Source organism: Megascapheus bottae, chromosome 2 (assembly GCF_031878675.1).
Source record: "Megascapheus bottae isolate mThoBot1 chromosome 2, mThoBot2.hap1, whole genome shotgun sequence".
Taxonomy (NCBI): Eukaryota; Metazoa; Chordata; class Mammalia; order Rodentia; family Geomyidae; genus Megascapheus; species Megascapheus bottae.
This window is the reverse complement of record NC_143510.1, coordinates 3,318,359-3,331,366: the sequence shown is the minus strand read 5'-3', so window position 1 is coordinate 3,331,366 and position 13,008 is coordinate 3,318,359. Positions and strand designations below refer to the sequence as shown.

Genomic DNA, 13,008 nt, shown 5'->3' with positions numbered 1-13,008 from the left:
CCCCTTATACATTTCAACAATTGGAATATTTAATCAGAAATACCAACGAATGGCCATTATACAATGCTCTACTCAAGCCTACTTTGATAATCATCCTCCCAAATCTAGTTTGTTATCATTCTGTTCAGAACATCCCATTATATTTCCCACTATAGTTACAAAGAATCCCATCCCAAAGGCTTTGACAGTATTTACAGATGGATCTTCTCTCAGCCCTGCTGCTGTGGTTACTAAAAATACTGTACTTACACATGTTACCCCTCATAAGTCTGCTCAATTAGTAGATTGGAGGCTATCATTGTAGCCTTACAACGCTATCCTCATGTTCCTTTAAATGTTTTTTCTGATAGCTTGTATATTGTTCAACTTTTCCTTCTCTGGAAATTGCTGGACCTATTTCACCACAAACTCCCGCCATTTTTGTGTTTTTCCAGATTCAGAAAATTTTGTGGAAATGTAGCAATCCTGTTTTTATCGGGCATGTACGAGCTCACACAGGATTTCCAGGCCCGTTAAGTAAAGGAAATCAATTAGCTTTCCTGGCTATGAAAACTATTTTCGTTTTTTCAGTAATGGAACAGGCTGCTCGCTTTCATTCTCAATTCCATGTTAATAGTATGACCCTTAAACAGCACTTTAATATTACCAAAGAGCAAGCCCGAATGGTTGTTAGACAATGTCAAAAGTGTGCTCCCTCCCTTCCAGTGCCTTATCTGGGTATAAATCCAAGAGGTTTACAACCCAATCACGTTTGGCAAATGAATGTTACTCATGTGCCTAGATTCGGTACTCTGCAGTAGGTGCATGTATCTATTGATACCTGTTCTGGATTCATATCTGCTTCCTCTCATGCTGGAGAAATGGTAAGGATGTCATATCTCACATGCTGCATGCATGTGTGGCTATGGGGATGCCTAAAAGTATAAAACCAGATAATGGTCTGGCATATACATCTGCTTCCTTTCCTCAATTTTGTGCAACTTTAAATATTGTTCATAAAACAGGTATTCCTTATAATCCTTAAGGGCAAGGGATAGTACAGCGTGCATATCAGACATTAAAATTGTTGCTTTTAAAACAAAGACTCCCTAGGATAGACTTGCTATAGCTCCTTTTACTTTAAATTTTTTAACTCTTGATGCTAAAGGACATTCTGCAGGAGACATTTTAATCCTTCTAGAAGTCATAAGCCTTTAGTATTTGGAAAGATATTCTCTCTGGAAACTGGAAAGGACCAGACCCTGTTCTCATGTGGGGTTGAGGAAGTGTTGGTATTTTTACACAGGATGCTGACAGTCCCATCTGGGTGTCGGAGAGACTGATACGTCAGACGGTGGAGGCTCCTTGGAAGCATGTCGGTCAAGATGAAGGCTCTTCTACTTAGCACGAGTATCTTTTTAATGTGCTCCCATGTGGATCCCAAGCTCATCGTATGGGCCACTGTTAAAGGGTGGCCACTTCCTCTAACCAATATTTCCATCTTTGTTTTCCACTAATTCTTCCATTGGCCTCCCTGCTATTCCCTATGATTATCCCTTTGTCTGATAATCTTACGGTTCATTTGCGTGGTAGTCTTAGTTTTTCTATTGGTTTCAATATCTATTTGTTCTAATAATTCTATTAGTTTTTCATGTTATCATGAATGTTGTTTTCTTAGTCATACAGGTGGAGGAATATGCTTTCCCGCTTATCAGTAAAAGAAGTAAAAGAGATTTTGGTATTTCCCTGGCCATGGCGGTGGCCGTTGCCACATCTGTGGCTGCCGTTACTGCCACGAGTATTGCCCTTGCCACTGAGGTTCCTACAGCTTTGAATACTGCATTGCAGACCCAAGAAGCCATTAATCAGCATGTGAGGACTGGAATTGTTATGCTTAATCAACGAGTTGATTTATTGCAAGAACAACTGAATATTCTGGAGCAGGTGATGAGCACCTCTTGTGTACTTGCTTATTCCGGATTTTGCTTGACGGAGTACCATATAATAATTTCAGTCGAGCGGCTAATCTGTCTAAAGAACTTGGACGTAACATGGAATGCTCAGTTTGATAACTTGACGGCCTCTCTACGTGCACAAATAATTATTGTTAATCAGACACATGTTGATATTTCAAGCTTGGATGATTGGTCATCTTTATTTGAGGCTATTTTGTGATTTAGTCAAAGGTAGGCAGGATTGATCAGCTTGGGTTTTTATGTGCTATAATTGTAATATGTCTACATTGCATGTGTAAAATAATACAGTCAACGCAGACAGTGAATGCTAATGGCATTTGCTGCCATGGAAACAGGTGCATCCCCTCAGGTGTGGCTTGCTCAAATGGACAGCTGGTAGTAAGAGACGGGTAAGTCCCAGCTGTTAGCCTATCAACCTAAGACAGGAGCCAAGTAGAGAGTACTTGGTGATCCCATGACAGGTAAGAAGACTAACAAGCTTGGAGACACCTAAGACAGGCACAGTCAATCTGATATGATGGTAGCCCTATAGATCCTAGGTTGTTTCTTTTTTTTTCTAAAATAAAGACGGGGGAGATGCTGGAAGCCGAGTGCAGGGGCAGGCTGGCCCATGAATCTGCATCATTGAGTAGGATAACCACACAAAGAAATGAGCTGTCATGGGGGAAAACCAAGACGGGTGGGGGGTGTAGGGGGGGAGGGAAATGGGTACCAAGACATGTGAAAGGGTATCAATGTATGTGAATTAACGCACCTTCTATCTGGCAAATATCATGTAACCCTTTTACTAATTACAATAAAAAAATTTAAAAAAAAAGAAATGAGCTGTCATGTATGAACGCCATGCCTAACTTTGAGCTATATCGTCAGTATTGTGAATCACTTTCTGCTGAGACTTGATTACCATTGGGTACAAATGTGTTATTGCTTTATCACTCTCTGCTGAGACCTATAGTGAGAGTAAACACGTGGACTTCCCTGTCCTGCCCATCTTTGTGCTGATAGGCTCCGGCACCCGATATTAGCTGGAGGGACTTCCTGAATAAATGAGTTCCTGCCTTGACGGATCTCCCTGACACGTCTGATTGTCCTCCCGAAAGGGAGGGCTGGGTGCGGGCGGTCAGTGGGCCCTCTCCTTTCTCGGCTCATCCGTCAGGGTGTGTTCTCCCTGTCCCTCCTGCGGGTCGGGAGAGACCGAGAACTAAAAACCCCGACACATCAGCTTTGAGCAAAGAAGCCAAGCAAGAACATGAGGTCCTGATTTCCAGTCCTAGTACCAGCATCCAAAAAATAGTAATAAAATGACTTACACCTTGCCTTCCTTGTAGGAGGGAGAAAAGAGGTCATAAACCAAACACACTCCAAACACAGTGATGCCTGTCTCTTTCACCAGCATGGCGAATGTCCCCAGGAGCAGACTCAGCAGCAAGAAGACAGGAGAATCCGTGGAAGGAAATCTTTCCCCAGCACAGCACTGACCCAGGCTCCTGGAAAACACATTGCACATTTTCTTAACCTAAGAAATGTGGGCCACTAAGATATCATACCTTTTGGGGCAAGATCTAGTAACCATGTTGCTGTCTAGTGCTCAGAAGGTGATTTTAACTAGGAGCATCTCTCCCTCTCCCTCCCCTTCTCCCTTCCCCTCCCCCTCTCTCTCTCCTTCATACATGAATTACTTTTGGGCAGTTGAGACCAAAACACAGTGGAGCAGCTAAAAGGGAAAAGACTGATTTTGGTCCAGGGCTTCAGAGGGTTGCTTGAAGCCCAAGTGCATGTGGCTAAGCACCAGAGAATGAGCCAAGAGTTTACAACAGCATTCCTAAAACCCAGTCCCTGAGATGTGCAGTAAAGATAAAGTGAAATCCTTCCCTAGACATGACTTCAGAGTGAGCAGCACGGCTGGCCTGCACACCTGGCCACCTGCTCCACTTCTACTCTTTTAATCCACACTTTCGGCTATGAGGATATCACAGCTCAGGTGAGAATCTCATCATTTGGAGCATTTTAAGCACAATATAATAGAAAATAATGACATAAATAGAAAAGAGGTAGTGAAAATCATTTTACCTGTTTGATGAAATAGTTCTAAGTTGGAAAAAGACAGATGAGAAACACTACAGTCTAACCTACTATGTTAAACCTTAGTGAGGATAATAAAGATGGAATAAAAGGAACCAAATGAGAAGAAATTAAATGGCAAACAGCCAGAGCATTGTATACTCCCCTCAATAAGTTCTGGCTTAAAGCAAAGATTTTAAATTCCATTTCCAGACAGACACTGCAGGTAAAAGCAACCAAGAAGCAAAAGCTTAGAGTCCTCGCACTGGAAACGTCTCTTACAATGATAGCTCTGGTTCCAAGTGGAGCTGGAAATGACAGATACCCAAGGAGCTCCTGTCCCTGAAGCTCTAGACCTCTTCAATGTGCAGAGCCTCCCACTGTCAACACGGAAGCTCCTTCTTCACATGGCACACAGTGACAGTAATCTCAGAGGACAGTACTCTACACTTACCTGTTGTAGGAGAGAAAAGCCAGCAGGAACAGGAGGCAGGCTAACACATCCGCTCTACCCACAATCCCAGCCACCTAGGTAGTGCAACACAATAACAAAATTGAGAACAAAAAAATTATTAGAATTACTAGTCCAGAAAACTAACAGAAATGTATTTGTTTTAGATGAATGAAAGGTATAACAGAAAGCACACATTCTTCAAAGTCCAACATATGGCATATGCACCTCTGATGACCTCTGATTATTTTATATATATACATATATATTTTACAATAAGTGAAGCATACAGGAAAAGTCCACAGAATAAGAAAAAGAGAAAGGAGCAAATTTTTCATGTTTAGCTATATTTCTAGCCTCTCTTTCATGATAGTCATTTAATATAGTACCAAAGTTTATTCACTTATTGACCTCTTATTTTTTTTAAAAAAAATCTTAAGCCAGGTACTGATGGCTCATATCTGTAACTCCAACTATTCAGGAAGCTGAGATGTGAGGACCAAGTTGGAGGCCAGCCTGAACCAGCCAGAAAGTAGTAGGGTACCAGCTTTGAGCAAAAAAAAGATAACCTAGGTCCAAAGATTGAGCCCCAGTACCAACACAAGAAAAAGAAAGGAAAAGGAAAGGTCAGGCAAACATACAAATCCTACTAGCAATATTCCAAAAATAACACACTTTATAAACAAATGTATTCTTGGTGGGCATTTTCGACATATGACTCTATTAAACCTTGACCTGGAGGATACATTTCAGGTTGAGCATCCCTAATCTAAATATTAAAAATGAAGACTGATACATGAGTCCTAGAAAGAGGAATATTTCATATCAGGCATCATAGTCACACCATTAGTATGCCAAAAATTCTGTATGCGATTACCCCCAGTGGGGCACGATGGCTCACACCTGTAGCCCGAGCTTCTTTGGAGGCTGAAATCTGAGGATCAGAGTTCAAAGGAAGCCAGGGAAGATAAATCTGAGAGAAATATCCAATTCACCAGCAAAACACCACAAGTAAAGGTGTGGGCTAAAGTGGTAGAGTATTAGCCTTGAGCAAAAAAGCCAACTGAGAGCACAACACAAAAATTACCTTCAGGCTTGTGTATAAAGTGTATAGAGAAATATAGATGAATTTTGTGCTTAGACTTGTCTCACTGATATCCCATTGTGTGCAAACAAATATTTCAAAAGCTATAAAATTTCAGACTGAGATGTTCCAATACAAGCATATCATACAAATGATACCCTGCCTGTTTCAAATGCTACTGTTTACTGATATTTCCACAGTCTTTTCTCTTCTTTATGTGTGTATATATGTATGTTCCAGTACTGAATCTTGAACTTGGGGCCTTAGGTTCTCACTTGGCTTTTACACTCAAGTCAGATACTCTACCACTTGAACCACAGTTCTGCTCCCAGTCTTCTTGCTGGTTAAGTGTAGATCGGGGTCTGACAGACTTTCCTGCCAGGGTTGGCTTTGAACCACAAGCCTCCGATCTTACCATCCTGAGTCTAAGCTTGCTAAGTCCCCACCCTGTTTAGGTTTCTATTTCCCTAGTGTTGTACTGTTTTCCCAATGTGACGTGCAAATTCCTGCCCCAGTTCCAACAGTCTTGTTACACTCCTGGAAATGAGACTATCCCTCCAATTCCTGTAGCCCACCTAACACCTGCCTCCCTTCATGCTTGGAGCACCCCAGCAGGTCTGTCCCTCAGTAAAGCCTTGAGCCCCTTATTGGTGACTAGCCTCTCATTTCTTACACTGAGTAGCTAAGATTCCAGGCATAGCATAAGCCACTGGAACCCAAGCAGAATTGTTAATAATTATTTATTCTATCTGCAAGAACAAGTTCCATTAGCATCAGTCAGGGCCAGGAATGGAGACTTAACAAGTCCACAGCCATGAGCCAGACAAATTAAATTATAACTCATTTTCTCCAATATCTACCTGTCCCTGTTCTGGAAATGTCATCTTTAATTCCACCTCTATGTGTTAGCACTCCCTTCCTTCCTCCCTCACTTCCTTCTTTCCTTCTTTCTGTGCAGGTTCTGGGGCTTGAACCCAAGGCCTGGTGTTGCTCCTGAGCTTCTTTTGTGCAAGTCTAAAAATCTACCACTTGAGCCACAGTGCCACTTCTGGTTTTCTGATGGTTAATTGGAGATAAGAGTCTCATGGATTTTCATGCCCAGGCTGACTTTGAACTGCAATCCTTAGATCTCAGTCTCTTGAGTAGCTACGATTACAGGTATGAGCCACTGGCGCCTGGGTGTTCCTACTTTCTTTCCTTTTTTTGCCAGTCCTGGGTCTTGAACTCAGGGCACTGTCCTTGGGCTTCCTCAGGGCTAGAGCTCTACCACTTGAGCCATAGTACCACTTCTGGCTTTTTCTGTTATATGGTACCAGGGAATCAAACGCAGGGCTTCATGCATTCTAGGCAAGCATTAGACCACTAGGCCATGCTCCCAGCCCTGCTCCTACTTTCAATTCAATGCAAATACATTCCTTCAAGCCAATAATGTCTCTCTGATTATCAAATTTGTGTTTTCAGAGGAGAATTATAGTAATTTCCCCTATTTGTCAATTACTCTGCTTTTTCTGATGACTCAGAATTCAGAAAAAAAATGTGAATGTCCTAAAAAAATGCTTCAAACTGAGATCCTCAGGTCTCATCCTACTGAGTAGCTGGAATATTAAGTGCAAGCCACTAATGCCCAGCTTAATGCTCTGTCTTGTAGCCACTGTGTGTCTGTACTCTAGATCTTCTATGGGCTGCAAACCAGCTATGGGAGAGGCTCCTCATCCACCTTCTAGAAGGTTCCACACCAAGAATGCTCTTCTTAGCCACTGTGACTTATGTAACTAACAATCATACCAACAGGTTCAGACAGATTTATATCAAAGTATTTAAACCCAAGTTCATTCTCCAAATTTAAATTTTCCACCCTTTCTGAGCTAACTTCTAAACCCATTTTTGTTCTTGTTTAACAAAGGAAGAGTAAGGTTCCAGTAACTCCTTCCCCCATGTCACCAGTGTCTCTGTGTGTGTTTTAACAATTTATGCATCATCATCTATAATGCACATCTTTTTCTAATTCTCTACCTCGCCTTCAGAAACCTGAAATGAAATCTCTCTCTCCCTCTCTCTCTCTCTCCCCTTCCCTCCCTCTCACCCTCCCTCCTCCCTCCCTCTACTTCACAGTATAAATTATTAGCAATGTCAAATTCCTTATACAGCCCTCTTGTAAATGTAAATACCTTCTCAAAATAAATAACAGCTCTTGAAATTCTTTGCCCCTTTAGTTGTGTTTCTATAGATTGTTTCGTTTTGTTTTTTGATTAGTACAAAAGTTTGCTAAATCTCTTTTCCAGGGTCAATTTGTTAATAGGATTTGCCTCTTTTCTTAGAATCAAACTCAAGCTTTATTAGCTCATTATCACACTGCCTAAAGTTGCCAGCCTTTAGCCTCTCTCCCTTGCCACTCCTGAATTCAAACTCTTATTGTTGCCTGGTGCCAGTGACTCACACCTATAAGCCCAGCTCCTCAAAGGCTGACATCTGAGGATCCAGGTATGAAGCCATCTTTGGGAAAAAAAAGTCCATAGGATCCTTATCTACAATTAGCCTGCAAAAAACTGGACATAGAGATGTGGCTCAAGGGATAAGGTGCTAACCTTGGGTGAAAAATTAAAGAACAGCATCCTGGTCCCAAGTTCAAGCTCTAGTATAAGCACATTAAAAACAAAACAACAACAACAACAAAAACTGTCCTGTCATTTAGATCTTTTCTGTGATCACTGATCCCAAGATTCCCCAGTACAGATTTGCAACTGGAATTTTAAAACTATTTGTCAGAGAAGTCATATTGTCTCTGGCAATAGATTAGAACTAGCCAGTGGTCAAATGCCACATGTTCAATATGGTCAAAAATGCAGGCTATGATCACCTACCTTATGTTATATCTACAAAGATCTATAAAAACTTAGGTATCTCACACATCTATTTAAGCTCATATCCAAAACTTGTCACTGTACTTTTAAATAGCTGAAAACAAGTAATTACCCCTGCATTTTTGTAAACGCTGGCATTTGAAAACAAATCCACCAGGTTATTGTTTTAAATGTACCTAGTGAAAACTCAAATACCACAGCAATTCTACATTCCTCATCTTCCATGTACACAGGGAAGATCTTCTTTCAACTGCCAATACTGGCCAGGCACAGGCAACTGTAATCTGAGCTACTCAGAGGGTAAACGTTTCAAGCCAGTCCAGGCAGCAAACTCTATGAGACTCTGATCTCTAATTAACCAGCAAAAACTCAGACATAGAAGCCTGCTCAAGTGGTAGAGCACCAGCCTTGAGCTAAAAAGCCATGGAAGAACAAGAGGCCCTAAGTTCAAGCCCCAATATACACACACAAGTAAATGACCAACATTATATCCTCCCACCTCCTTGAAATCAACTTCCACTGTGTATTCCTCTTGGCATTTGTTCTTAATGTATTGCATAGTTACGTTGAAATGTTTGTTTTGTTTGGGATGTTTTGGCCTGACTTGGGACTTAAACTCTGAGTTTGGACACTGTCCCTGAATTTTTGTGCTCAAAACTAGCACTCTACCACTTGAGTCACAGCTCCAATTCTGGGGTTTTTTGTGTTTACATGAAATAAGAGTCTCACAGACTTACCTGCCAGGGATGGTTTCCAACTGCAATCCTCATATCTCAGGCTCCAGAGTAGCCAGGATTACAGGTGGGAGCCACTGGCATATGCATGTCTGTGTTCTGAGGATGGTAGACAATTTCCTAAGGCTGAGCTTTATACATGGTCCTTAATTGTTTCTTAAATTTCCTGTGACCCTCAACTCCCTATTCCAATTACTATTTTTCTTTTCTTTTCTTTTTTTTTGTTGGCCAGTCCTGGCCCTTGAGCTCAGGGCCTGAGCACTGTCCTTGGGCTTTCTGAAGGCTGGAACTCTACCTCTTGAGCCACAGTACCATGTCTGGCTTTTTTCTATGTATGTGGTACTGAGGAATCAAACCTAGGTCTTCGTGCATGCTAGGCAAGCACTCTACTACCAGGCCAAACTCCCAGCCCCTCCAATTACTATTCTTATTCGCTGTCATTAGTAACTGGATTCATACATTGTAATAAAAGTAGTGATTATTAAACATGAAAGTTGAATCTTAACATGAGGATAGGTGACTCCATATGAACACATTCAGTTACCTGTGGTGGAATCTTACAAGCTGTAGATTCACACGACAGCACCCAGGGTCCTTGTAGGTGACCCCAGAAATCATCGTGAGGAATGGCTAGGACACAAGACTATTTGCAGTTTCATCCTCATACCCTGAGTCACACGAATAGAAGTATCTGTAGTAGGCCAATCACTGAATTCTTTGAACACCAATGCCATCAGCAATAACCTCAAAGTTATCTAGTATCTCGTGTAAATGTTATGATCCACCAACTGCCAAATCAACCAGCTCCTATTTAATTTGCTCCTAAGAATTCAAACACATCCATCATTAGAGGAACCTGTCTGAGAAGCCATTCGCTTATACAGTTTTGCAGGCATACAGCAAGTTAAAAAGAAAAGAAAAACCTCAGCAATAGCTATGGAGCTGCCAGGCACAGTGGCTCGCCTGCAATCCTAGCTACTCATGAGGCCCTGATCTGAGGATTTCAGTTCCAAGCCAGTCAGGGCAGGAAAGTCCATGAGACTCATTTCTCCACTAAACTACCAAAAACAGCTGGAAGTAATGTGGCTCCAGTGGTAGAGTGCTAGTCTTGAGAAAAAAGAAGCTCAGGGAGAGAGAAGGATCCTGAGTTCAAAGCCCAGGACTGGCCTACAAAAAATAACTAAACCAAGGTGACAGACACTTGTGCAAAGCCTCAAGCTCAGTGTGAAAGGGAAAAGATAAGCCTGGTTGATCTGAACAAATGCATCTTCCAAGGGCCAGAGTTTGACCTAGTGGTAGAGTGCTTGTCTAGCATGCATGAAGACCCGGGTTCAATTTCTCGGTACCACATACATAGAAAAAAAGCCAGAAGTGGTGCTGAGGCTCAAGTGGTAGAGCTCTAGCCTTGAGAGAAAGTCCAAGGACAGTGCTCAGGCCCTGAGTTCAAGGCCCAGGACTGGCAAAAAAGAAAAACAGAAAAAAGAAAAGTCAAATGAGACTGCAATGCCCACATCAAGTTCAAGTACTAGCAAAAAAAAAAAAAAACAAAACAAGTACTAGCAAAAAAATAACAAAACATATAAGCAAATGAACAAGAGAAGCTACTATTTTACAGGATTCCCAATATGGGATCTTTTTATGTATTTGCCTACGTGCCACATTTTCCCTGTCTCTGAATAGTCTGAGAACATCAATGAATTTATTATCCTAGTCTTACTTCAGGAGCCTTTGATCTCACTGAAACGGCAGACAGGACATGAGCCTGTCCTTCTCTCATTCATGGCTCATGGAAACACCTTCCTGCCACTTGCTATTATGGAGGTTTCTCTGGCAAATCTCAAGTATAAGGGCAAGTTTACAGTACTTGGGATGAGAGGCACAGTCACTGGGGATAAATAGACCTCAGTAGACAATGAGAAGCCAGACAGAAGCATGATCAGCCAGGCACAGTGCCACCGGAAGCATGATTTGGCATGTGGAAGCACTGTCTGATTATCTCGCACAGGAGTGCTTAGCACGGTACGTGACTAGCAGCTACAGCCGCCAAACTTCAAGGGCCAGCAGAGCTGCCACAGTCCATACAATGTGCTCTGAAACAAATCACCACATCCTTCACTGCATTGTGCACATCTCACTAAGAAGCTAAAAGAAATCCAAAGAGAGAAGGGTTGAATATCATTAAACAAAAAATATCATGGCCGACACTGGTGGTTCATAATACTAGTGACTCAGGAGGCTGAGATCTGAGGATTGTGGTTCAAAGCCAGCCTGGGCAGGAAAGTCCACAAGACTCTTATCTCCAATTAACCATCAGAAAACGGAAGTAGAGCTGTGGTAGAATGCTAGCCTTGAGCAGAAGAGCTCAGGGACAGTCCCCAGACTCTGAGAACAAACCCCCAACCAATCAAAATAACTAATTAGTGATGAGGATATGATGACGGTGATGATGATATCATGAGTCAAATACTAGTAGCTCATGCCTATAATCCTAACTCCTCAGGAAGCTGAGATCTAAGGATTTCAGTTCAAAGCCAGCCCAAGCAGGTAAGGTGGTAAGACTCTTATCTCCAATTAAACAGCAAAAGCAAACAAACAAAAATCACAAGTGGAGCTGTAGCTCAACTAGTAAAGCACCAGCCTTGAATAAAGAAGGATGAGACGGAAGAAGAGGAGGAGGAAGAGGAGGAGGAGGAGGAGGAGGAAGGAAAGGAAGGGAAGGAAGGGAAGGAAGGAAGGAAGGAAGGAAGGAAGGAAGGAAGGAAGGAAGGAAGGAAGGAAGGAAGGAGAAAAACAGCAAAAGCTCAAGCCTGTGAGTTCAAGCCCCATTACAGGCATAAAATAATAATGATTACTAGTAGCAGTAGCAGTAGCAGTAGTAGAAGTAGTACTAGTAGTTTTTCATTGAAAAGTAATGCAGATCAGAAGCAGCCTTTAATTTAGTAACAGGATGTAATGTCCCCAATTGAGTCTGTCAGTTATAGAAACAAACACCCACATACAAGGCATCATTCTTTGGGGAGCACATGCACATCCTAAGTGGTGTTGTTTGTAGTTGTCTAGATTGTGATCCATCTTACCAAAACAATACCTCTCTGTGTGTTCTCTTGCCCTTGGTCAAATTCTCTAACAGAAACAATTTGTCTTTGCCAAAATACCCACAAACTATGCCAGGCACCAGTAGCTCAATGCCTATAACTGTAGTTACTCACAAAGCTGGGATTTGAGGATTGAGGTTTGAAGCCAGCCAGGGCAGGACAGTCCATGGGACTCTTATTTCCAAATAACCATAAAAAGCTAGAAGTAAAGGTAGGGCTCAAGTGGTAGAGCACCAGCCTTAAGCAAAAAAAAAAATAAAGCTAAGAGATAACACACAGGCCTGAGTTTAATCCCTAATACTGGCACATACACATACCCCACCCCCCACACTACTCACAAATATATATTCCAAGTTCCAAGATGTCATTCTAAATCCTTGACTCAGGCACAACATTTACTCTATAGAAGTTTCAACATCTCAAGCTTTATCTGAGCACATGACTCCAAATGTCATAGTTACTAATTAACTATTTTCACTCCTGCTGAAGCAAAATGAACTGTGTGGGAGGCAACCCCCAGGCTCATTCCAGCAGTGTAAACAGAGATCCACCAGCAGCAGTGTCCTTAACAACCCAGGAGGAAGGGAACAGGCAGAGAACTATGGGGGCAGCTGGGCCTCTCCCTGTACTGAAGAGCTGAGTTACATTCCAGTACAGGAGGACCCACAAGGAGTAAGACAGTTTCCAGACGCCAAAAAACTACAAGAAGGGCACATCTTGGGTCCTCTGAACCTTGTATCTAATTCCCTAAGGGTCCATCTATGTTC

At 42.0% G+C, this 13,008-nt stretch overlaps 1 protein-coding gene across 1 annotated transcript in view; it reads right to left on the bottom strand.

The window, feature by feature from the left end:
* LOC150066275 (protein O-mannosyl-transferase TMTC1-like) overlaps positions 1-12,633 on the bottom strand; it is a 35,764-nt gene extending 23,131 nt beyond the window's left edge. The window contains exons 1-3 of the mRNA XM_090328997.1: positions 12,580-12,633; positions 4,471-4,544; positions 3,266-3,442 (exon numbers count right to left, since the gene is read on the bottom strand). Of these exons, the coding sequence (XP_090185123.1) occupies positions 3,266-3,442; positions 4,471-4,544; positions 12,580-12,609 (281 nt within the window). The 5' untranslated portion in view covers positions 12,610-12,633. The remainder of the gene's footprint in view (positions 1-3,265; positions 3,443-4,470; positions 4,545-12,579) is intronic.
* Between the last annotated feature and the right edge of the window lie 375 nt (positions 12,634-13,008).